The following is a 27816-nucleotide window of genomic DNA, read 5'->3' as shown; positions in this document are numbered from 1 at the left end:
ATAAGCCATACTCACAGTCACAAGACATGCTCACAGTCACAAGACATGCTCACAGTCATAAGACATACTCACAGTCACAGGACATGCTCACAGTCACAAGACATGCTCACAGTCACAAGACATGCTCACAGTCACAAGACATACTCACAGTCACAAGACATCTTTACAGTCACAAAACATGCTCACAGTCACAAGACATACTCACAGTCACAAGACATGTTCACAGTCACAAAACATGCTCACAGTCACAAGCCATGCTCACAGTCAAAAGACATCTTTACAGTCATAAGCCATACTCACAGTCACAAGACATGCTCACAGTCACAAGACATGCTCACAGTCATAAGACATACTCACAGTCACAAGACATGCTCACAGTCACAAGACATACTCACAGTCACAAGACATGCTCACAGTCACAAGACATGCTCACAGTCACAAGACATGCTCACAGTCACAAGACATGTTCACAGTCACAAGACATGTTTACAGTCATAAGCCATACTCACAGTCACAAGACATGCTCACAGTCACAAGACATACTCACAGTCACAAGACATGTTCACAGTCACAAGACATGCTCACAGTCACAAGACATGTTCACAGTCACAAGACATGCTCACAGTCACAAGACATCTTTACAGTCATAAGCCATACTCATAGTCTCAAGACATGCTCACAGTCACAAGACATACTCACAGTCATAAGCCATACTCACAGTCAAAAGACATGCTCACAGTCACAAGACATACTCACAGTCACAAGACATGCTCACAGTCACAAGACATACTCACAGTCACAAGACATACTCACAGTCAAAAGACATGCTCACAGTCACAAGACATGCTCACAGTCACAAGACATACTCACAGTCACAAGACATGCTCGCAGTCACAAGACATGCTCACAGTCACAATAAATACTTACAGTCATAAGCCATACTCACAGTCACAAGACATACTCACAGTCACAAGACATGTTTACAGTCACAAGACATGCTCACAGTCACAAGACATGCTCACAGTCACAAGCCATGTTCACAGTCACAAGACATGCTCACAGTCACAAGACATGCTCACAGTCACAAGACATGTTTACAGTCATAAGCCATACTCATAGTCACAAGACATGCTCACGGTCACAAGACATGCTCACAGTCATAAGCCATACTCACAATCACAAGACATGCTCACAGTCACAAGACATACACACAGTCACAAGACATACTCACAGTCACAATACATACTCACAGACACAAGACATGTTTACCGTCACAAGACATGTTCACAGTCACAAGCCATGCGCACAGTCCCAAGACATGCTCACAGTCACAAGAAATGCTTACCGTCACAAGACATGTTCACAGGCACAAGACATGCACACAGTCACAAGACATGCTTACAGTAACAAGACATGCTCACAGTCACAAGACATACTCACAGTCACAAGACATGCACACAGTCACAAGACATGCACACAGTCACAAGACATGCTCAAAGTCACACAACATGTTCACCGTCACAAGACATGCTCACAGTCACAAGACATACTCACAGTCACAAGACATGCTCACAGTCACAAGACATGCTCACAGTCACAAGACATACTCACAGTCACAAGACATGTTTACCGTCACAAGACATGTTCACAGTCACAAGAAATGTTTACCGTTACAAGACATGTTCACAGTCACAAGACATGCAAACAGTCACAAGACATGTTCACAGTCACAAGACATGCTCACAGTCACAAGACATGCACACAGTCACAAGACATGCACACAGTCACAAGACATGCTCAAAGTCACACAACATGTTCACAGTCACAAGACATGCTCACAGTCACAAGACATACTCACAGTCACAAGACATGCTCACAGTCACAAGAAATGCTCACCGTCATAAGACATGTTTACCGTCACAAGACATGTTTACCGTCACAAGACATGTTCACAGTCACAAGCTATGCGCACAGTCCCAAGACATGCTCACAGTCACAAGAAATGTTTACCGTCACAAGACATGTTTACCGTCACAAGACATGTTCACAGTCACAAGACATGCACACAGTCACAAGACATGCTCACAGTCACAAGACATACTCACAGTCACAAGACATGCTCACAGTCACAAGAAATGCTCACCGTCACAAGACATGCTTACCGTCACAAGACATGTTTACCGTCACAAGACATTTTCACAGTCACAAGCAATGCGCACAGTCCCAAGACATGCTCACAGTCACAATAAATGTTTACCGTCACAAGACATGTTTACCGTCACAAGACATGTTCACAGTCACAAGACATGCACACAGTCACAAGACATGCTCACAGTCACAAGACATACTCACAGTCACAAGACATGCACACAGTCACAAGACATGCACACAGTCACAAGACATGCTCAAAGTCACACAACATGTTCACCGTCACACAACATACTCATCGTCACAAGACATGTTTACCGTCACAAGACATGTTTACCGTCACAAGACATGTTCACAGTCACAAGACATGCACACAGTCACAAGACATGCTCACAGTCACAAGACATGTTCACAGTCACAAGACATGCACACAGTCACAAGACATGCACACAGTCACAAGACATGCTCAAAGTCACACAACATGTTCACCGTCACACAACATGTTCACCGTCACACAACATGTTCATCGTCACAAGCCATGTTCATCGTCATTATTAACGTTTACCGTCAATTTTACCGTCTGTAATCATGTTCACCGTCACAAGACATGTTTAAGTATATATACTTCACCAAAAGAGGTTATGTTTTCACGTTCTATGTGAAACGGGTAATTTGGTACTAGAACACCAAAGTTTAGTTAAAACGTTAGATATGAATCGTTTGCAATTGTGAAGAAAGCTACGATAGCTTAAACTAAGTGTCTATCGTTGGCACGATGTTGCGCGTGAGTGAAGTATTGTGTTGTTGGGGGAATAGCGAGTACCCGGCTTGCTGGCAACTAACCAAAATCACATGCGCCAAGGCCGGGAATCGAATCCGACCCGGGTCGCCTTGGTGAGAAGCGAGTGCGCTAACCACTGCGCTAAGCGGACAACCAGGACCAGCACTCTAAAGTTTCATATATAAGTCAACTCTTCATTTAAGTAGATTCCTTAAAATCTTCATATTCAAATTAAAAGAAATATATAAATGCCTTTTTACATTAACATGTCATTTTTCAATACGGTCAACAACAAAAAAAATGGAAAATCGTAAGTTTTTATTACATATCATTTAAGTGATACTAAAATTAGTTTGGTGACTAAAGTGAGGATATGACTTAAGCATTTTTATGAATAACACCACTGTTAAATTTGAAAATACCACAATAAATTAAATTAAAGTCCGGTGATTAATACAGTGGGTGTGTTTGCACATGACTTCTAATTCCGATTTTGTTTTCATCACATTGTCTTCAGAAATCAAGGCATTTAACAACAACTATTAAAAGAAAGAGAAATAAAAAATAAATTGTATCGGTACCTTTCTGATATAAACATCCATTTTTTCGAAAACTTATTTAAACGTAAATAGGATGGAAACAAAAATACCCGACATATATTTCATGCATATATATTAATAATTTCACGGCCAGCGAAGCTGTATAACAACTTGATTAGGGTTTCAATAGCAACGAATTTTAAACATCAATAATTATTTACCCTCAGTTTGTATCTAACCGATCTAGGCTATGTGTAAATTGATAAATAATTTTTGAAAGTAAGAGTTTATAATGTTTTTTGCACGCCCAGTAAATTGGGGAACATGAAACTGTCTATGACTAACAGCTAGCAAAGGGGACATTGGAAATGAAAATTCCACAGTCGTGTAAATCACTTATCAGTGTGTGTATACCACGTCATATATGCTACGTCGGAAGGCAACATTTTGCTTAAAATGAAGACTTAAAACGAAGAGAACTTTTCTTTTTTCTTCACCATTTTAAATGAAACAAAGGACAGTCTATGCCAGTTAAAGAGCTCCGCCTTCGTTTCATTACAGCAGTTTGATTAGATGATTAGATTCATCAAATGCTTCGACAAACCTGCTTCCAAACTAATATTTGACATTGCTCCATCAGGCGGCGGTTTTGTGAAAAGATTTGTCAATGTGTTTTCAGAGATTAGATTCTCAATCAAACCCTGGTAAAATACCGAAGGCGGGGCTCTGTAAGCGTAAGACTGCGCTAAGTTTCACAGAAAAAGTTAACTTATCTTTGTTTAAAGTCTTCATTCAAAGCAATTTATAAAGTGGTATACACAAACTGTCAATGTAGAGTATAATTTGTTAATCTAGTTTGTTAATTTATTTAATGTGCATCAAATTGCATTAATACTAGTTTCTCAAAAACAAATCAGCATTATTGATAACGTCAAAAATCCGAAGCGTGACTTTAAACTTAAACAGCGCCTAATTTTAAAATACGTGTCACTCTACCGCAATTTATACAGCGTTACGTTAACGCGTTACTCTTTATTTTATTAACGATTCACCGATCCTCCACGTTAACGCATTTACAACCACTAGGACAAAGGAGGTACGTAGACAGCGTCAGGCTTTATATCGACGCATCAAGTATTTAAATAACCAAGAAACGAAATATTATTATAATATTTGAAACATCGATCGTGAAATGTGAGTTCATGTTTAGACTTTATTTAACAGTTGAAATTAAATATATTAAATTCTCACTGAATGTGCATGTTTAACAACTACCATACAATATATATCTTATGTTTATGTATCTAAAAATGTTCAAGAAAACAGCAGCTTTAATATGATAATTGTTCTTTTCAGATTCCAAAATGCTACGAGGCTCCCTCGTTCTACTCATTGTATCAACACTGGAGTTGGTGCTCTCACAAGCCCCCGTAGACCTCTGCAATGGTGCCATAGACGTGGACGGAACCAGCTACAAAAGTCACGAGGAGTGCGACAAATTCATTGAATGCAGCTATGATGCCACGGGGAAGCAGTATGGCTGGGTGAGGCAGTGTTCCTTCGGCACCTACTGGAACATGGACCTGCTCACGTGCGTGGCGGTGGACAAGGCGGCGTGCACGAGGGACCGGTGTGCCGGCAAGCCGGACGGGGAAATATATCCGGCGGCGAACAACTGTCGTGGGTTCTGGCAGTGCGCGGGAGGTAAGTCACAGCCACAGTGCTGTGCACTGGACCAGATGTTTGACACAGCCTTATCGGCGTGCGTTGCAGACAAACAAAAGACATGTAAAAGTACGTCGTGTTTTCCACGCTTTGTAGTGCCAACAATTTGTGACAAGGAGGCGATTCCTGGCAAACCGGGCTTTTACAACGAAGTGGTCTCAGGTTGGGGAAAGATGGAGCGTCCGTGTGCTCCCGGAACTGGGTTTCACCAAGAGTCTTGCCACTGCCTAAATGCCGTTGAGCTTAGTAAGGTCGTTCGTCCGTGTAAACCAGAAATCTACCTTCCTTTTACCACCAACCATATGGATGAATCCGGAAATGAGTTCCATGTGAAAAATACGAACGTCGTGGTTAGCAATGGTATGGCTTATTTTGACGGAAACACCAGTCATCTTGAGATACCACGCTTCACGAACATCCAGCACGGCACAACCATCGTGATAAACGTGAAATATCAGTCTAACCATAACGTTATACAGGGCATGTCTCAGGCTATTGTGGGTAACAATGGTTGCAGCAACATACCCACGCTGCTCATTGCCGAGGACTCCTCGAACGTATACATTGGCGTGGGTACGGACAACAAGACGTTCGCGTACACTGACCTGCCACAGTTTGGTCAGGACGGAGAAACACGTGAAATCATGTATAAGTTTGCCAATGGTACGCTCTACGGGCGGATGAGCGCTCCAACTGGCCAGATGTCGGAAAATTCTGTCGCCGCTCCTGGAAATTTTCGACAGGCCCGTTGCGCTCTGCAGGTCGGATTCGCTGACGACTTGGTGCCGTTTAAGGGCTGGATAGACGAGCTGACAGTGTACCTTTGTGACCCTGCGCCGACATCAGCTTAAAATTCAGCGCATCGCTTTTGACTTTGTTTAAAATATATTTGCTTATATAATAATGAATGTTTTATTTAAAATAACATTAAAAATGCAAATCTATCACGATGCAATTAAAGTACTCTGTCAAATGAGAAGTCTTATCTATTTCGTCGTTTTTTTCTGCCTACTTTAGCATTGTTCAATTTATAATGTAGCCATGTTTCATTAGGAATACGTATTTCATTGTGTGTTTTTTCGTATTTTAGGCATTTGACATTTTAAATATCCGTTTTCAATTCAGTTCATGAAACATTTATATTTTTAATAAGATGGCTATTGTATAAATGTCATCATAAATGAGCCTATTTGAATTTGTCTTAAGTTATTACCATGTTGTTAGTAGTGTTTTTGTTTGATTTATTGTAATTTTAAGCCTTAAAGATGATTGAAATCCTGTATTGCACATAAACAGTAAATACGTCATTTCAAAGTCGTTCATCGGCATGTGCATTGTAATAAATTTGACAGTGTGCACTTTGTTTTTTTTGTGAATCATTTTTTTGTTCATCCTCTTATTGAAACAAAGAAATCTTTAAAAGAGATACTCGACCGTGGGAAACCGGCGGCTGACTAGCTTTTAAAGCTGCACTCTCACAGATGTACAATTAAAACAACTTGTTTTATTGTTTGTCTTGGAATAAGGCATTTTTTGCGTAAGAGTCTGGAAACCGGTGATATACAGATAGCACTTTTCATATGTACGTTCGAAAATTAACCTTTTATGGCGAAAAACTCACTTTTCCTTAAGGCATTAGTAACGCTTTTAGCCACAAAACTTCAATTTTCGAACGTAAATAATACAATAACTAAATATTAAAAACTACTATCTGATATTTTTTCTCAGCAGTCTTATATCACATGTGTTCGGATATTTACCCAAAGATTGGTTCGTTCCAAGACAAAAACAATAAAAAAAACGTTGTCAAAACGATCAATTTGTAAGAGTGCAGCTTCAAAGTTGGCTAGAATATTTGAGCCCACTAGATATTGTTCCTGGTTAAATTGTTGACCGGTTATAGATCTATATTAAGGCGTTGATTACTCAGTGAATAAAAGAGCAATGCAATACAGTATTTGAGAAAACGAAATTAATTTAATAACTTGCACAGTTTTTCGGATACAAATCTCGTTTGACGCTTTGACTAAAGTATGTCCAATAGGCGTAGAGTGACCTCGACCCATGGTTATCGATCAGCCAGATCGATTCCGAAATATCATATTTTTAGCATTCTTCTCGTTGCGTCCATCCTGTCCAACTTTTCTGTGATTTTTTTGCGAAAAAATAAATATTTTCAACTTTTAAACAACCACAGAGCTGTAAAGGTCGGATACGATGCATATTCGATACTCCTTTCTTGTATTCGACTTTCCTTTCAATGACTTATGGGACTTCTAGCTTCATTTCACAATGGCAAATAAAAGTTTTATTTATATTCAGTTCATCTCTGTTCATTTCACATGAAGTCAGAGTGAATTCAGTCGGCCTACGGCCGAAAAACAACTTATTTCGTATTCATTGCATAAGTAATAGTTAGATGACCCGAAGTAAAATCTTAATGATTAAGAATGAGCGGAGTAACCGTAGAGAACGACTCGTCCTTAATAATTAAGATATTACTTCTTGTCATCCATCTGACGTAAAAAAAAACAATCTTATAAGCTGACACATTGCCGACGCAAAATCTGACGCAGGGAATGTATATCGGATGAGTTGCAGTAGGCGAATCTTTAAACATTCGCGAAAAACAAAATTCATAATGATTATGATTGCCTTTCTGCAATGTCGGGGCTGAAAATGTAGGTTGTATTCTAAACTTTGCAAGCAAGGAGTGGTATCCGGATCATTTTAAGTATATAAACGTCGCTTCAAAATATCAATTGGTTAATTTTTTAACATAAGTATCAAACATGTGTGTGTCATGATAATGCAGCAGTCAATTATAACCACGCGCCCCCCCCCCCCCCCAAGGTCCGGGGGTATACCGGGTATAGCTGGGGAAATGGGCCGTGTTTTTAACATCTAGGTGGCCACGCAGTGCCGGGTGAATGCGGTGGTTTTGCCTTCGCGCCTAAAATAGCGGGGAATGGGCCTTACCTATGTTCCCTGAAGCGCGGGGCATTTGACGGAGATTTAACCAGCAATTCGCCCCCGGGGCGGAGATGGGGGCGTGGTTACAATCGACATAAAATTTACCGGATAACAACCAACCGAGGGTCATGAAATATGTGTCTTGCGTTTTAACAATTGAAGTTGAAGCAAAAAAGCATAGTTATTTCTTTCTTATTTTATTACGTCATTTGAAATGCTTTTAGCTTTTAATTAAAAAAGATTATAATTATAATGAATAAAATATTTAAATCGGCTCACGAATTGTATGTGATTTTTATCATTTATGTCAAATAATATAATCATTACAATGCATTAGAATTAAGAACATCTTTTAGCATCAACCTAAATTGAGTCCCTTTAAGTGTGACGTAAGTATCGTTTTTGTGGGAATGTAGCTTTAAATAAAACAAAACAAAAAAACAAAACAACAAAAACATTTATAATGGATGAAATGGATGAAATATTTTAATCTGCTCACAAATCGTATGTTTTTATGTTTTGATCATTCAAGTCAAATGAGTTAAAAGCAATAATGCATTACAATTAAAATATTTTTTGCAATAACCTATATTGCGTCCCTTGAAATGTTGCGTAATTATCCTGTTCCATGTATAAACTTATGAATGACCCCACAGTCGTTCACTACCGATGGATGGACAGGCTCGACACGGTTGTCAAATCCTTTATACACTTCAAAGCAATTGTGTTTCGACATGTTGAATGTTGATTTTCTGCGGTAAGATGAAGAAAGATTGATGATAGATCAGCCGTTTCAAGCTGAATTGACGCTGGTTCTACCTGGCTGATCAGTGGATTATAACATTACGCACAGACGAATGAAAAACCCCTGTTACACCAATCCTCATCAGTTTTGAACTAATACATCAATCTCTCTATAAAAACCTATACTCAGATTGAACGAATTAGATGACATATTTTACTGACATGAACACATGAAGTATATAAACGGGGAATCATTAAAACCCGCATACTTTGATTTAAAAGCCGTATTCTTTGATTTAAAACCCGTATACATCCGTATTCTTTGATTTAAAACCCGTATAAATCCGTATTCTTTGATCTAAAACCCCTAACTTTAATTTAAAGCCCGTATACTTTTATTTAAATCCTGTATATTTTTATATCAATAATGTACAAAATGTGTTTCTAGACCGAATACAAAAATCCGACCCGAGGGGACGGCTAATTTCACCGGAAATGCCTATCCGGTGTATTATGCAAAAATAATGCAGTGTCACCATTCTACCTGTAGTGATGGATCACACTGTCGGTGAATATAACCTGATCGTTACCTTTCAAATAATTTATTAATTATGCAGAATAAAAATCAGGTATTAACTCGTATATATGTACAGAAATTGACACATTAGTTTCTTGGCTCAGCTACAATCAAATTACTGGAAAAGTGCAGTAACATGATCATCGGTTGGAAAAACTAGGGGCCCAACTCTTGCATTATACGTTACCTTTATTATGTAAACACAAACAATGTTATACAGGGGCGGGTCCAGAAATTGACGTTACAGGGGGCGTAACGTAGTACCTCTAGTTTTTGACATGCTACCCTCCCTTAAAACGGAATATTTTATGGTTTAAAATGTTGGCAAGTGGGTTTTGGTGTCCCCCCACGACAGTTTTAACAATTCAACTCAGAAATGGTTCATTTTTAGCGTATTTTGATTACTTTTATCTCCGATATTGACACGCCCCCACCCCCTCTGAATCAGCTAATCAGCTAGTGGTATATTTCACTGGTTCAGTTTCTCTCTTGTTTTCTTTATTATATTGTGTGTAAATGTATCTCAATGTAATAATATATGATTAAATTAATCCAACTACTCCTGTCAAACAAAGAATAGCAGGAGAAGAATCAACGCCACATGTTGTTGCTGTCAGGCATATATTACCCTATAAATGTGCATTTAAAGTCGAAGAAAAACATGTTTTCACAAACAACAAAACATGATTAATTGTATAAAACTCTAGCCACAACTGGTCTACCAGTAAACAAATGATGACAGCTAAAGTTTAGTTATGATAAGGTGACGGATTATTTTTGAAATATGAGCATTTCTTATTATCATTTGTCCAACTTTAAGTACCAGGTTGCTATCTATTATTCTTAAGCAGAAATTTATTAAAAGTAACAAGATTGTCACTTGCTCGGGAGAAAAACTTTAAGCTTTGGGCTGGTATTCATAAAACATCTCAAGTCATTTTCTGAAGCTATGAATCTCACTCACCATATCATATAAGGCCTAAAAAATGTCTGTTTCGGGTAACCCGACCATACCTATAAAAATGCGCCGACCCTAACTATTTTTTTCCGTTTCTGAGCAAAAAAATATTCGTTAGCGAATAGAGAGTTACGAAGGGCGGATAAATGCGAATTGGACGATCAGAATTATTGTTTATATGGCCCCAATTTCTCGAAACTTTTTAAGCTTAACAGGCTTAAGTCGCTTATTTCAAACAGCCAAAATACATACTACTAATAATTTTTGATAAATGAAAAATGGTTTCTTCAAATAAGCATACAGATTTTTATTATATAATTTATAAAAACTCATGAAGAAGTAAATATAACACATATTATAGAACAACAAAAATAGTGAGTTTAGCTTAATCCTGTTATAAGGGACTTAAAAAGTTTTGAGAAATTGGGGCCAGATAAAACAAAGTCAGGCAATGACAGTAATCTGGGAACGACTCCCATGTGCAAGAAAACACTCTGAACTAACGACAGATTTTGAAAAAAAAATCCCTACCAACCCTACCTAAAACTTTTGGGAAGGTTACCCTAAACAAACAATTAATTTGGTTTTGCCTAATCACTTCATAATATCTGAAATGCGTTGTTTTTATTGAATTGATTGAGGATACATACTTTTATGTCAAAAAGACTTTTCGTTCAATTTGACCACGAAAATTTAAGGAAATTGACTAAATTATTTAAGAAATGACTTAAGATGTTTTATGAATACCGCCCCTGCTCTTTTTTCATTCCGTTTCAATAAATCATGTATACAATAATATAACATATTACTGTGTAATCTGACGTTTGTTTTATATAAATATATGAGCGTATGTTGACTAGATATGTTTTAACTAAAATGTGCTATGGTGTCGGTTGACATTGGAGGGTTCTATATAATCTAAGCCTTTCAAGAAGACAAAAAGATCAAAATAAAGCTAAATTAAAAATAACATTAGAATTGGACGGGAACAGATCTTATAAGACCAAACAAAGGAAATGAATTGTTTTCGATTTCATTGCCAAAAAAAAATAAAAAAAATAGGTATGTCGATTTTTTTTCTCCTCTAGTTAAATGACATGTGTCTTAATATCATTTTCACATCGACAAAACCGTCGGTTTTATCTGTATACATACAAGCGTCAACGAACGGAAATTCACCCCAAATTGAAAAAGTAAGGGCAAGAATCAATACATGTAAATGTTCTGACAATAAAAACAGCACATTCGCAAAACAATAAGGGTAGGACGGAAAACCAGAATTTTTTTTGGTCCGGTTGGCTACTGAGCGCTGCGTTATATACGGATCCGCCTCATACACTAAGAGGATGCGCTCATGTATTTATATGCGTTGAAATACAAGCGATAGGGACAAGTGCATGTTTAATAGTTACCCCACGTTACAAACTTCAAGATCAGCTTCAAGTAGTTTATTTTTAAATATGTTTATTAAATAATTATCATAAATACAAAACATATCACAGACAGCGAGCTTAAATGTTGTAACAGAAATGTGAAGCAACTTTTGCAATGTACATTAGCTTAGTATCAACTAAGGCATTGTAGTGTCTAAATTCAGTTACTGCAGGTATTGGTTTTTATAAAAAAAATGTCTACATTATAGTTTTTTTTTTAAATAATATTTTTTCATGATTATCTCACTTGACTGAAATTATCAAAACCAAAAAGCATATGATTTAGGTACAAATTAAAAATATTGACCTTTATAAAAAAAATTTAACAGCTACTTAGCCACAAATTCTTCAGTTAAAAAGTGCCAAAATATCGCTTTTTTTATTTGTACCTAAATCATATGCCTTTTTTATTTTGATCCTTAAAGTCAAACTAGTGAAACATGATAATGCATTTAATATGGTTGTTTTTGTACCAACCTGTATGATGCACCTTTAATTTACCATGCCTATTGCATACTAAATGCAACACAGAGATTACCACATGTGTGACATTAACGAATGTCATTGTTTCTAAAAAGTTGTCATCCCTGCAGAACTCTCATTGACAACACGAGCACTGCTGGTCGTCTGTTCTTCCATACATAAGTGGGGCATAACTTAACAATTGTTAACACCAGGGTTGTGAGACTTACTGTATATGTGTTAATGTAATTGGTAACATTTGTAAACGAACAAAGTTTCAATTCAATATCTTGAACGGAATTTGAGTTATGGCCGAAATTCAAGTTTTTTAATAATGACGACGATGATAAAGACACCAAGGCTACCGCAATATTCAAAAAGCGTTAAAATATTTTGGAACAGAGAAGTTTAGAATAAATTCACAGTGAGATTCAGAGATCACTAACTATAGGTAAACATGTCATGTAGTGATGCCAGTCCAAGTTGTCGTCCTTTCTGACAATACATGCACTTCGAAATGTTTACGGAGTTGATAAGCTCCAAGTTAACTCTGCGGTGATGTTATTTACGGAGTTGATAAGCTCCAAGTTAACTCTGCGGTGATGTTAGAGTGTTTCAATGGGGCAAGCACGGGTACAGCACCGCTACTCTGCGGTGACATTCACAAGATCTCCGAGAAAGTCAGCATCCTTGCCCGAGGCCGTTCTGAGACTAGAGCTGAGGCTGAACACCTGGATACAGCCCCGCGCATCACCTGTCGCCAACAACTGGGGCCTGCAAACAGTATATCAATTTAAATTCAGTGGTAAGAAGACCCGCGCGTCACCTGTCACCTACATCTAGGGCCTGCAAACACCATGCTATTTAAGTACTTGTATCATTGGTTTTAAAGCTCCGCGCGTCACTTGTCACCTACATCTAGGGCCTGCAAACACCATGCTATTTAAGTACTTGTTTCAGTGGTTTTAAAGCTCCGCGCGTCACCTGTCACCTACATCTAGGGCCTGCAAACACCATGCTATTTAAGTACTTGTACCAGTGGTTTTAAAGCTCCGCGCGTCACCTGTCACCTACATCTAGGGCCTGCAAACACCATGGCATTCAAACTATTATAAGTGTTTTAATAGAAGCTCCTCACGTCACCTGTCGCCAACAACCGGGCCAACAAACATCATGGCATTCATTTGTATAAATGTTTAGAAGCCCCGCGCGTCAACCGTCACCAACAACTTGGCCTGCTAACATCATGTGTTATTTTAACTGTAAGTGTTTAGAAGCCCCGCGCGTCAACCGTCACCAACAACTTGGCCTGCTAACATCATGTGTTATTTTAACTGTAAGTGTTTAGAAGCCCCGCGCGTCAACCGTCACCAACAACTTGGCCTGCTAACATCATGTGTTATTTTAACTGTAAGTGTTTCGAAGCCCCGCGCGTCACCTGTCGCCATCAACTTGGCCTGCTAACACCATGTGTTATTTTAACTGTAAGTGTTTCGAAGCCCAGCACGTCACCTGTCACCATCAACTTGGCCTGCTAACAAGTGATTTTAAAAGACATAGTATTGTACAATACATCATCTGTTACAGCATAGAACTTGGCTCCCGTAAGGCATGATATGGCTCGGGCTTTAAGCAGCTGTAACTATCCCATAAAACATTTCATTGACTATCAAGTATTAAAAATAGATTATCAAAAGTAAATACAAAGTCTGAAAAAATAATATTATTCACTAACACATTTATGTTTCTGTATTGTATGCATTCTATAGACCTGAGTGATTTGCTTAATGATCTCTCTAACGTCACTAGTTATGCTCCTGTTGTTGTTGTTGTTGAGTTTATAAAGGTCTGCCCGCGCCCTATAATGGCTGCATTATGGCTTGACCCCGTCACATCCCCAAGTGTGACTTAAACAGAATTTTGAAGCCAAAAGGGGAGTTTTACCCCCATCGGTTGATGGGATATTCGTCAAAGGAGTAATTTTTACCCAAAATGCCGCGAAACCTGCGATGAATGACATCTAGGGAGGTCCCACAGCTCTGAATATTGGATATGGTTTCATTTCTCCAGTCTTGTATCTTAAAAAACATTTACTTGTAAGAATGGTATTTTTTTGAAGGATGGGCAAGACTCACGGTCAGTTCATTGACAAGAAAGTGTTGTGAGAACAGGACTTTTTGCCCACTATATATATTAATATTTTTAATATATATATGAACTGACCACTTTGTTGTCGATGCCCGACTATTGCCTCACTATTTACTTATTGGAAATTCTTCAAGACCAGAGAGTGCGTTGACATTACTTTGCCTACATGTTTTTTAAATGTACATGTACATATATAGAGAGGGTTATTATGGTTGTTTTTAAAAATAATAATGATTAATAATATAGGTTTTTTTTTTGGTTTTTTTTTGCGCCTGCGCCCGATTTTTTCCATTTTAATATGTATGTGCGGGATAAAAAAAAATACATAGTATACTTTTTATATACAGGTATGTAGCCCCTGGTCCAGTGCCTTCTCCTTTTTATCAATAGGTCGTAACCATGTATATTTTCAAAATTTCAATATCTTTAAGTGAATGAATGAATTAGGGCTAGGATCAAAAACTGTTTTCCTAACAATAAACCTGGACCAGAAGCGTTATATTACAACACCATCACCATAGCATGTAAAATCATCATGGACTTCTAATAGCACTATGGATGTAACGGTTTAAATCGGTAGAATTGTTAACTCAAAATGTCTTTATACAGTTTATACCGATATTGGTTTTCTTTCTTGACAACTTCGCCCGAAAAATAATTTGGTTTCGTTATAGGTTATGGTGACTTGCATTTAATAATTTATGGTTAAATCGATGTATATCATCATACTCCTTAATACCTCATCATTTCATGTGAAAACGAAAGAAGAAAAGAAAAGAAATGTTTTGTCACCATAATGTAGATTGAAAATCAGTAATTTATAGCTACTAAAAGTAGTAGAGATCCAATTTATACGCGTTCATCTCATAACTCCAGGAATGAAATGTTTGTTTACCGGACTTGATAATAATGGATAGTCGATTTGGTATTCATCGTTCCAAATAACCTGCTTAAATCCATGAATTCCATTCGTATGTTTCGGTAATTCCAAAAGGTAAAATATGTAAAACAATAAATATTCTATATACATTTGGCTGTTAGCTTAGTATTTCGTTCCTCGTGTGAATCACTATCGTGTGTGTCGCTTAAGGTGCCGGTTATCGTTTCGTTCCCTCTATGCTCATTTTTGTTCAATATAATATAATGTGTTTGTAGTTGTCAGGTAAACCTGCCATATTTGTTGTTTGTAATGAACGTATCTCTAAGCAAGGCGCCAGAGGGGATCGTGATGCCCCTCACTAAGATAAAGTTTTACTTATAGGGAATTATTTTCTAAGCTTCATTAGGATGTTTGAGCAGTCATTGTATTACCACCCTTTTGAAAAGGGCCCCAACAACAGGTACACGGCGTATACAATGAACGTGCTTTATATTTTACTTAGAAAAAAAGAAATTATTTATGCTTTCTGTTTCTTTTGGATGATAAAGCAGTCGTTGTATTACCACCCTTTTAAAAAAGGGCCCCAACAACAGGTACACGGCGTATACAATGAACGTGCTTATTATCTTATTTTGTTTTATTTCTCAAGTTATTATTAATGTATGTTTTTCGCTTCCTTGGGATGTTGAAGCAGTCATTGTATTACCACCCTTTTGATAAGGGCCCCAACAACAGGTACACGGCGTATACAATGAACGTGCTTTTTATTTTATTTTGTTTTATTTCTCAAGTTATTATTAATGTATGTTTTTTGCTTCCTTGGGATGTTGAAGCAGTCATTGTATTACCACCCTTTTGATAAGGGCCCCAACAACAGGTACACGGCGTATACAATGAACGTGCTTTTTATTTTATTTTGTTTTATTTCTCAAGTTATTATTAATGTATGTTTTTTGCTTCCTTGGGATGTTAAAGCAGTCATTGTATTACCACCCTTTTGATAAGGGCCCCAACAACAGGTACACGGCGTATACAATGAACATGTTTTGCATATGTTGTTTAATAAGTGCTGTGCTATTTAGACCCTATTTCTTATAAAACCTTTTGTTTTGTGTGGTATTAAATTTTGTTTAGGTAGTTTATTCCCGACAGGTATGCATACACGGCTTCCCTTACCTTCTCTGTTATATCAGGTTCGGGAAACAGCAGATGATACCTGTCGATGACTGACATATTTAGTTATGCTCCTCGAAGGGAGGGCATATTTATAGTTGCCGCTTTGCCCGTCCTTCCGTCCGTCACACTCTTGTCAGGAGAATAACTTCCAAACTATTGATGTGATTTAATTAAAATTTAAAATATAGGTAGATGGCATTGAGGAAAAGTGCAGTGCACAAGCACCATAATCCTATCATGCATATCTATTAAGTTATCTCCCCTTAACCATTTTTTCATGATTTGTGCTTAATAACTTCCAAACTATTGATGTGATTTAATTAAAACTCGGTATTTAGATAGATTGCAATGAGAGGAAATGCAGTGCACAAGAACCATAATCCTATCATGTATATGTACATCAAGGCAGCACACTCCTAATGAAAACCTCCATCTGAAACTCTTTTAATTTTAATGCTTTAGCCTCTGTTGTTAAGTACAGGACTACAAATCATTTGAGGGTTTCAAGGTAGCGGTTCAAATCCATCCAGAACCATAATTATTTTTCTTTCTTTTTTTTACATATTTTGGCAGGAGTTTGTCAGCGCCATATCTTCAATATTTGTGGATTTCAATTGCTGCTTTTTTATTTCATTTCTTGTAAATTACCTTTAATTTTTTTTCTCAAACCTGCCCATATCTTTCCATGTTATGAATTTATTTCTCAAACCTGCCCATATCTTTCCATGTTATGAATCTTTTCAACAGGGTAATATAATAATGCTACAACAATTTATCTTCTACCAGCACATTGTTTTTGTACTGAATTGCCACACAAACTTGATGGAGAAAAAAGTGCATAGGTACACATGTTATACTTACTGTTGGGGATTGAACTGGCAGGAGTATACCGGCTCTTTCTTTGTGTTGACGGGGATGCTGTGTATGGGGACAGTCTTGCCTCGCTTGAGGTCGTATATAAGGAGCATGCCAGACTGTGTAGTGGCGGCCAGGACAGTGGCCTTCACTGGGGACCAGGCTGCGCTGTGGACATATCCCTCACCAGGCTCTATGGTCAACACTGGCTGGGCCTAGAGATATATTAGTTCATTTGATTTACGTTATGTTGTGAACACAAACAAACACACCAACAATATGTTTCATATTTAGTATTCAAAAAATGTTTTAACGGCCAATAAGCTGAGGAATAAAGGTTATCAAATGTCAGTTTTGGACCACATCTATACATTTAATCATTAACGTTCAAAAGTAATTAAGAAAAAGAGAAATATCAGCAGGAGGATTTGAACCTTTGACCTCTGCATTGCTTGACAAGGTTTTTATTTTCTGATGGACAATTGTGGCATTGATATGTCACAGGTGTTATGTAACATTATAAACAACATTCATGTTTCATCTTAGGATAAATCCGCATCAACATTCAATTTGTTATATATATATTGTTTATGGTTTTACAGCTTAACGACACTTTGCTTACTGGCAAAGGGTTAATGAGAAACATTCAAGAGGCCTAGCGTCATGAAACTTTCATTTGTGAATATTAACAAATAAGCAGACCAAAGCTGAGTGTCTAGTTTCAAATTGTGAATGTAAAATAATAATGCAATAATTATTACATACATGAGATTACAATAAATTACCTCAATGGAAAATGACCTCACTAAACATAATACTACTAAATGCATTTTCTGTTCATTTTCCGATGATGTTAAATGTACTTTTAATTGCAACGGGTCAAATGCGACATTAGCAGCAGCCTCATTTACAATTCAAAACTTGCCAAACCCTACAAGTAATTTTAAAAAAACACAAACCAAAAAGATTCTTTTTCAAGAAATAAAAAATGCCGCTAAATAGTCTGTTAATGTATTGACAAGCGTCCTGTCCCACCAACCTGCAGGAGACTGTAGAGGCGTATACACTGGTCCATGCTTGATGAGAGAAAGGCGTTACGGTGAAAGGGGGAGCACTCAACAGAGAACACTGGACCATGGTGGGGGCTGTATGTGAATGTTACTGGGGACCTCAGTGGGATGGACGAGGCCACATGACCTGCAAACAGACAATAAGAGTCCATAACAATAGCACCAAAGAGCGAACGCAAGCACTAGTCTGTTTTGTTAATTTCCTTTAAAGCTATTCTAGTATGTACAGAATACTATACTCATGTTTCACTTGTAATATCAAAACCTAGTTCAGAAATGATGGCACACAGTCCCATATAAGTCTTGAAGATTATATTTCAGGTTATAACACTTGCATCACTAAGCACAATGTATGTTCTTTAAGAAATATTACAGACCACTGTGGGTCATATATATAACACTAACCCATATATATAATATAATATATAATACCTTACATAAATGTGTCCCTTCTTTGTATATATAAAGTGAATCGGTATGTATATCACTGTATTTTGATACAAATCCAAATTTTTCGCAAGTAAACATTATTAGGTTTGTTTAATAAAACACATCTATAGTGCTTTAAAAATATTGAATGGTAATATAAAATGTTCGATATAATATAGGAAATATCTACATGCCATTTAGGGCCATGTGGCATTATAAGGACTGGCCAGTCAGCCCCCTAACGTGAATGGACCGGGGCTAACGCCTCTGTCCATATACACTTTCGGTGGCAGATGGGCTGGTTCTTATTATGTCATATATAATTTTTGGTTAATTAATTACAATAGATTGTCATACACATCAACTCTACTTACTGCCCGCAGGAGGGCCCTGTGAGTGCATGGAGCACTTGAAGATGACACCGGCTTCCGAGCCAACAATGAATGTATCCTTGTCTTCGGCATGGAAGGAGAGACACGTGACTCCTACCTCCCGGTCCCCGCGCACGCCCCGCACCTTCATACTCCGAGGCAGACTACCCGTCATCAACATAAACCTGAGGGTAGAACAATGTGTAAGAGAAGAAGAAATAGTTTTGGTCAACTCATGATGCAAAATTACTTGTGGAGGAGAATTGAAATACTTAGTTTTGTTACGTTATGTGCATTATAAGCAGACAATCATGCTAATATCTTTACATATGGTTTTAAAATCATACTGAAATAACACTGATATATTATTAGCAGATTTCACTGGATTTCACTGAAATGAAATGTTGGTGAATACCACCAAATGACCCATATTTCCTTAACAAGTGACGTCACAAACAAGTGTAAAAGCCTTCTTTCACATTTCAAGGAATGAAGATTGAATCCCTAAATGAATGTAAATTAATCAATATTGAGATCTTAAACATAAACTGAACAAAATAATTCTCTCTTGGTTTTACCAAACTCCCAAGGACCCATACAAATCTTACCCTTCTTTAGGCATTAGTCTCTGTGCCTTTCTGTCAATTTTCCACTGAATAATTTTGCCATCTCCACTTGCACTCACCAACTACAAGGAAACATATTAATAAAAAACTGCATCACATGAATAAACTATTTCCCATTCTGTACATACATGGGCCCCGATTAATATGGACCAATTTTAACACTTTAATGGATAGCTGCAAGTACACAATTAACACATAATTTGTTTTATTGTGTCTTCTGCGGCCTACCGCTACACTTGATTGAAATGATTGCAAGCGTCTGCCCAATTTACAGATATCAGGTGTTCAGCAAAGCGGAAAAAAGCAGCTGGTCGCGTTGGTATGATGGTAACTAGGACACTTTTAATGGGGGTATTTTGAATGTGTGAATAACCCAAGAAGATTTGTGTATTACAATTTCTACAAATTTTACTGACTTAAGTCGTTTTGGACAGAAATTAGAAAAAAATGAAAAAAATTCGGACCAATTTTTTACACTTTTAGAAACTGAAATCGGTCTGGCTTGGTCAAAATCGGTCCAGAACGGCAAATTGCCAGTTTCTAGAAGCCCTGCATGAGTGCCTTCTGACAATCTACTGCACAAAGATATATTACCATTAGGAAAAACATTTACAATTTAAGGACACCATCCCACTCACATAGATTTTCTTGCCCTTGGCGTCTGTGATCCAGTACACCTTGGTGACGGGCTCCTGGTGGGCATCTTCCCCGAGCCCTGATGTTGCTATCAGCATGTCATCCTCACGGGATAGATCCCACAACATCACCTCACCTAGGGTATAAGTGTATAGGGTTAGAATAAGGAACTTAATGCAAAGCATAGAGCTATGAATGCTGAATAGGTTGCAGGGTTTCAGCCACGTTTAAAAAAGGACAGAGTACTGCAAAAGAGGAACATAGAGGGCACATAGGATTTGAACATTACGGTATGAATTTGACAGAAAATGTAATGAATTGTGCTTAACTGAAGTAATATATGGTTTAAACTGCAAAATGTGTAATTTGCTTGTGTTTAAATTATTATAATAGTCGATGATTCGTTTATATACTGGCAGACCAAGTTTTTCAAGATGGTTGAACAGAGGGTAGATTTACAGTTCTACATGTACTAGTATATGTAAACCTACAAAACATACTCAGCCTAGACTTTTACAAGGTATAATGTTTTTTTGCAAAATACAATTTATATAAAGAAAGATTTTGCACCATTACCAAAATTACAATATACCCCTACCATTGAAGTTTCCCCCAGCTATGATGGCAGGATTCTTAGGATGGAAAGCTATGTACATGAGGCAGCTGTCCAGCTCGATGCTGGTGTCCGGTTTGTCGTGCACCATGCTTGACCGGTCCAGGTTCCACGTGCACAACACTGTACGGTGTGTGCACCAGTCCTCGTGCTCCTGTTTACCGTAGCTGGTCAAATTGGTCAAGGGTTTATAAAATACAATCATTTAATGCAAACAAAACAAACTCGAAGCCAAAATGCTGACACGTCGAGCCTGTTGAAAAAGCCTTTGACACAGATACAATGCTCTTCAATGCAATTGCGACAAAGAGTAACATGGAGTTGAACAATACCTGGAACCTGTGACACTTCACCTCAGCATGGTGAACCTTCATGTTTTTTTTAAAATCCTATAATGTATGGTAAAGACACAGCCCAGATAAAGTTTAGTCCAGGCCAGTCGTATCAACAGTATTCACTATGACCTATAAGGCTATAACCTCCAAGCGTGACATTGAGGTACAGACATGGGTCTTGTGCATGACACACCGCATCATCATGGTGAACCTTCAAGGCAAGTTTTTTTGTTAAATCAAATCATGCATGGTCAAGACTCAGCCTGGACAAGAAACAATTCAACCTTTGACTAAGTGAAACCTTGATCTTTGAGGTAGACCTTGGTCTTGTGCCCCACACACTGCCTGATTATGGAGAACCTTCATGGCAAGTTTTTTTAAATTCCTATAATGTATGGTCAAGATACAGCGTGGAAAATAATAATTTCATCCTTTGACCACTATGTGAAACATTAATCTTTGTGGTGTAGACCTGAGTCTTGTGAGCGACACGCCACCTTGTCATGGTGAGCCTTCATTGCAAGTTTTTTGAAAATCCTATCATGCATGGTCCAGTTACAGCCCTGACAATTATTTCAACCTTTGACCATTAAACTTGACCTTGACTTTTGAGGTTCAGACTTGGATCTTGTGAGTGATACATCACTTCATCATTGTGAACCTTCATGGGAAGTGTTTTGAAAATCCTACAATGCATGGTCATTAGACAGCCCAGACAAAGTTCAGTCCGGACAAATGCACACATGTAATTCAAATAACCGCCATTGTGACAACTATGTCTCTGTCGCCACAAGCTGCTCGACAAAAATAAGGGCAATAAATTGCTGTACAAATTAACAGATAAGCTGAGGTTTTGGTGTGGGATGAATAAAAGATCAATAAATAGATTTTATATGAAGTGTGAACTTCTACAATTTTCTTTCAACCTTTGTTTAATAAAAGCTGAAATGCTATTATTAGAAATGTTATTTACAAAATAAATTTATTTTCTTTTTTGCCAAATGATGTGTAAAATATGATATAAGAACAATATATAAACAAGAGGGCCAAGATGGCCCGATACCACTCACATGATTGGACAAAGGTTTCTAATGTTATTGATTGGACGACATACTAGAAGCCATCCCCTCAAATGCCCACCCATATAAAGACAATACCCTGTTAACTCTTACAATATTTAGGTTGGATTTATATATTTTGTCAGTCATCGAAATTAGACTTTCGGATGAACAAGCCCGAATTCTAATACTTTTGCATGGAATCATATTTTTGAACAAGCCCTGCTATATAAATTTCAGAATTTGAGCAAGCCCGGAATACATTTTACCAGTGCACGGCTTGCGGGCTTGTGCTAATTTCGACCACTGTTTTGTTACCACAGTTTATGTGAAGAAGTTAATGAGATTTGAAGTAGAGATCATCAATGATTGTAGAACAATAAACAATTATAAAAAAATAGACCTTCAAAGGTTTCCATATAGACATATAGTGTGAAGTAGCCCCGTCCCCTGGCAGCCATGTTTTTTTTAAAACGAATCAACATGGGGTGAAGGAATTTGATAGAGGGTCACCTAAGAAACATTCCTGTGAGATTAGGTTAAAATCAGGGCTGGGGATTCTGAAGAGAAGATTTTCATAGTTTTCCATGTAGACATTTAATAACAAGAGCTGTCACAGAGACAGCGCGCTCGACTTTTCCGCCGCTTTTCGGTGTATGGATTGAAAAGTTTTGGCGAAACATGCATGGATCACTATTAGTTTAAATTTCAATGCAATACATGATGTGCTGAGATATTTACATAAATTGAATGGAAAATATTTGAGGTGGTACGCAAACTTTAACATAAATTCTAAGTAAAAAAAGCGGCATAACTTTGTCAAAATGCTTGATAGAGATACCTCCTCCTGTGTACAGGTTGGGAGTATGATGGTGAACAAGCGTGCAAAGTTTCCAAGCCAGATGTCAATGGACTTTGAAAATATTTGAGGTGGTACGCAAACTTTAACATAAATTCTAAGTAGAAGAAAGGGCATAATTTGTCAAAATGCTTGATAGAGTTACCTCCTCCTGTGAACAGTTTGGGGGCATGATGATGAACAAGTGTGCAAAGTTTCAAAGTCATATGTCAATATTTGAGGTGGTACACAAACTCTTACAAAAACTTTAACACAAGTCGTTACGCCGACACCGACGCTCAGGTGACTAGGATAGCTCTCCTTATTCTTGGAATAGTCGAGCTAAAAAGTAGCCCCGCCCCCTGGGAGTCATGTTTTTTACGAGTCAACATGGGGTGAAGGAATTTGATACAAGGTCACCTAAGGAGCATTTCTGTGAAATTATGTTGAAATCAGGCAAGCAGTTTCGGAGAAAATTTTTCTTTGGGTTGCCATGACAACCAGTGAAGAAATCTGGAACAGGACCACCTAAGGAACATTCCTGCGAAGTTTGGTGGAAATTGTCCTTGTAGTTTAGGAGGAGAAGTTGTTCAAAGGAATATGTTGACCAAAAACAGACAGATTGGCGACAGGCTTCGATGGACAATCACCCTATCACAATAGCTCACCCTGACCACTTTGTGCTCAGGTGAGCTTAAAATCACCACACAGATGTATTTTTAGCTACGTGTTCCACGGGCTGGATCATTAAACTTTTTAATAAGAATTTCAAAAACAAATATAAATTTCAAACAACACTTTAAGGATACGAAGCGGCTATAACAGATCCAGTGGAGTTCCAGGATAGACTGGTGACCTGTAGTTCCTCATTGAGAGCTGCATTGGTGAGGGTGTGTAGACTGGTTACACCTGTGTTTTCATCATCCTCTCCCACCGTGTAGTCTGGCAATGATAGCATAATAGATATGGGTAATTACTATTTCTTTAGCAGTTACATTGTACATATCAGAAATTCTGCTACATAATTTGAAGTCATTTATACAAGTTTCTGAAGGATAACATTACTAAAAAATTACTCTCTTTTTTATTGCATAGTCATTCTACACAGAACACACTAAATAAAAAATACAATTGAAATCACTATTTTTTATACACTGAATTCAACTGTTATTCTCCGCAGAATATGGTTTATTATGAAATTATTGCCTGAAGATCATAGTCAGTTTCTGACAATTCAGATTTCCATTCCATTACGATTTATGGGCTGATAGATAGATTCTACCCAATGTTTCTCACCATTTCCCCCTGCATTTGATCTATTCTAGGGAATTACCTCCAGTAAAATTTGACACAGGCCACTAAAAAGTGAATGCATTTCTCTAAACTCAAATATTCAGCATGGTCTAAAACTAAATGTTACCATCGAAAGCTCGACTGTGCAAGTTGCTGACTAGTTGCCTGGACAAGAGGGGTTCCGTTTTTCTCAGGAACTCCAACAGTCGACCAGATACATCGTCCGCCAAGCGTAACTTTTTTCGTGGCTCCTCATCTGTTTGTACCTAAAATAACTTGCCTGTCAGCCTTGATTGGTCAATTGGCATAGAATAAGGTAATACAGACAAAGTCCCTGATATCTTGAATCAGAAATTTAATGTAAAAATCATGTCTCTGATTATTTTTTTAACCTAAAACTTTTGAATTACTCTCACAACATGCAGTAATGTTCATTCAATACAAAAATAATCCAATTGGAATGATCCAAGCTTTTTTAATTCAGCCAATCAAATGATAAACTTTTCATAGTCAATAGCCCGTGCAGCACTTACAGCCTCGTCAACATATGTGTATGACTGCACGGCCTCGTCTGACACCATCAACGCTCCTGTCTGCGTGCCACTGTCATTGATGTACCTGGACAGAAATAAAAATAAATAAATTAATAGATGCAAATACTAAGCACACTTAAAAATTTCATCCACAAATGATTAAAATATCCAGAAGTTGCTGAACCCAAATATTTATGCAGACTATTAAAATTACAGAGCAGGACACATTTTATAATATATAATATTTTACAGACATGAGTACTCTTATGGTGGTTACTTAGGACAAAGTGCCACTTTCAAGACCCTGCTACCGAATGACAAAAGGGGTAATAATGGAAATGGTAGTTAATGAGAGAGTCGAGATAACAAAAAAATATTAATGGTTACTTATGGCCTCTTAACACTTCTTATAAATTTTCTGACTGTGAAACAAGTCAACAAAATGGAGAACTTTGTTTAAAAGTGCCTTCAAAACATAAACATATTTGAAAGTAAAAAACTTAAAGTTCTCAGTACTGGTTTATCTGTTTAAGACTGGTCACACAAAAAAAACACAGTGGGAACAAGAGCTGAAGTAATTTACCCGGACCCTCGTGTGATTTGTAATTTGTATCTCGCAGTCATGCTACAGCACACTGAATGAGTTTTAGACCCACTTTCCGTTTCCCTCTGCATATTGGCAAACACAATGAATTTATTGTCTTTCCGCTTTTCGCTGAGTTCGGATTTTAAACTCTCAGTGGCTGATCAGTTGACCAAAGAAATATGAATGCAGCTTTCTGCAGAACTCCAGTGTGGGCTTATGATAAGAATCAACACTATAATTGATTAAGAATCAACACTATAATTAATTAAAAATCAACACTATAATTGATTTTGTTTGAAAAAAACAATCAATCGATTACGATATCTAAGGTAAATTGCTGTATCTGATTTTCCTTTGCTCTTTTAGTTTAATTTTCATACAGACCTTTTTTATAGCAAATTTGGGGCCGGTCATTCCCGGCCAGAAAAGTCCAAATAATTACATGTATACGTTGACGGATTTTTTTTATGATTTTTTGATATGGCAAATCCTTCACATACAAATTTTTATGTATCAAAAGTGGGTAGTTATTCCGATCAGGATTCCGGGTTAAAGCATATTGCGTCTATAAATTATCATAAAAACAAAAACAAGAAATATTTGTTGTATAGGAAAGGTAAATTTGTGTTTATATGCATTTAAATGCTTGTTTTGTGCAAAATATCTTTGCACTTACATGGTACAATATGAATATAAATCTTTATTATCTATTTCAAACATAAAATACTTCTCTAAATACAATTTCAATATTTTTCAAAAACCCTGTTTTTGCATAAACCCGTTTAGATGTCAGGGATTGGAAGAATCCCGTATAACGTGTCTATTAATTTAGACTAATATTTCACTGTATGAATCGTGTCAAATTATGAAATATTGGCTGTTTAACGATTCAATAAAAACAAGGCAAGTTCAACCAAAGAAGCAAATTGGAAATAAGGAGACTATCTGTTTTTAAAACTTCCATGAGCTTTGCTAGGCTAAATGATATTATACATACATAGGTAGCGTTGTATCCGAAATCCATAAATCCAAACTTTAGTAAACAATTATTTACAACGTTGTTTTCATCTCTTTTAGACAACTAACCTTTCTTTTTTCCACGTGGATGTAAAGTTCACCCCCTCAAGAATTTCGTCTGTAAACATTACTGTTATCAATAACACCGAATATACAGGAAACTTAAAATAGAAAAGAAAGTTTACATTGGAAACAACCAAATTCCAATCAAAGGTTACACTAAACCATTTCTTACATTCAGTCATATCGGCAATTTCAAACCGGTAGGATGAACCGTCATCTTGATCTTGCACGATTATACATCTTACGTCATTTCTTCACCTCACTAATGGTTTCGTACCAATGGTTAGAATACACCCTTTATTTTAGGCCAATGGAATTGTAGATAGGCAATCACAAAGTACTAGGCTTAATCATTAAGAATTTCTACTTTCGCGGGTGTTTTTAAGCCGCCTACTCGCACTTATCCGATACGCATACCCCGTAGCACTGAAAATGTGTCAGCCAATAAGGCTGTATTCTTAGTCAGTTAGATTACATTACTACGCCCATCTTCAATCATTAAGGCTTTACTGCATGTCGGCCAACTAATTATTGCATTGTACGCAGTTAGAAATGTTTGTCGTTTGCATGTACGGAAGGATCTGACTAATGCTAATATCGGCAAGTTCAATCTTTGTGTTGACATGTAATTAAAATTACTTGTTGGGATCAATATCAAGATCATTTCCTGAATTAACTTGATGAAAATCATCCGTGATATCATGTTAATGCCAGCACAAATGCGGGAAACAAATGTTTTCTCATTCAGGTCGTCTCAAAGTCAGAAATTGCCTTCTTCAGAAAAAAAACTTTCTCATGATTTTGTCTTGACAGACACTACTTATGATGGTTGCTATCGTGTTTCTGGGGACAGCGAGTCCTCGACCATGGTTACTATCGTGTTTATGGGGACATCACGCCCTTGACCATGTTGCTATCGTGTTTCTGGGGACATCGCTTCCTTCACCAA

General features: G+C 37.3%; 3 protein-coding genes across 4 annotated transcripts in view; 1 reads left to right on the top strand and 2 right to left on the bottom strand.

The window, feature by feature from the left end:
- Positions 1–3622, bottom strand: part of LOC128211665 (protocadherin Fat 4-like) — a 46628-nt gene extending 43006 nt beyond the window's left edge. Inside the window, exon 1 of the mRNA XM_052916668.1 lies at positions 3511–3622. Within this exon, the coding sequence (XP_052772628.1) occupies positions 3511–3531 (21 nt within the window). The 5' untranslated portion in view covers positions 3532–3622. The remainder of the gene's footprint in view (positions 1–3510) is intronic.
- A 792-nt stretch (positions 3623–4414) lies between these two features.
- LOC128211761 (protein PIF-like) lies at positions 4415–6549 on the top strand. 2 transcript variants are annotated; one of them, XM_052916803.1, is made up of 2 exons: positions 4415–4564; positions 4825–6549. In XM_052916803.1, exon 2 carries the CDS (start codon positions 4833–4835, stop codon positions 6042–6044), a length of 1212 nt encoding a protein of 403 aa, XP_052772763.1. In that variant the 5' UTR covers positions 4415–4564; positions 4825–4832; the 3' UTR covers positions 6045–6549. The 2 variants fall into 2 exon arrangements, with proteins under 2 accessions (XP_052772763.1, XP_052772762.1); XM_052916802.1 differs by having other exon boundaries at positions 4510–4662.
- Positions 6550–11727: 5178 nt separating this feature from the next.
- LOC128211048 (cytoplasmic dynein 2 intermediate chain 2-like) lies at positions 11728–27011 on the bottom strand. The gene is made up of 11 exons (XM_052915438.1): positions 26874–27011; positions 25202–25286; positions 24796–24934; positions 24185–24317; positions 21130–21311; positions 20534–20667; positions 19878–19957; positions 19273–19454; positions 18439–18596; positions 17406–17614; positions 11728–13114 (listed from the first exon to the last, which is right to left on the bottom strand). Exons 1-11 carry the CDS (start codon positions 26930–26932, stop codon positions 12985–12987), a joined length of 1491 nt encoding a protein of 496 aa, XP_052771398.1. The 5' UTR covers positions 26933–27011; the 3' UTR covers positions 11728–12984.
- Positions 27012–27816: the final 805 nt, after the last annotated feature.

Source organism: Mya arenaria, chromosome 12, assembly GCF_026914265.1.
Source record: "Mya arenaria isolate MELC-2E11 chromosome 12, ASM2691426v1".
In the NCBI taxonomy this organism is placed as follows: Eukaryota; Metazoa; Mollusca; class Bivalvia; order Myida; family Myidae; genus Mya; species Mya arenaria.
This window is presented reverse-complemented; position numbering and strand designations above follow the sequence as displayed.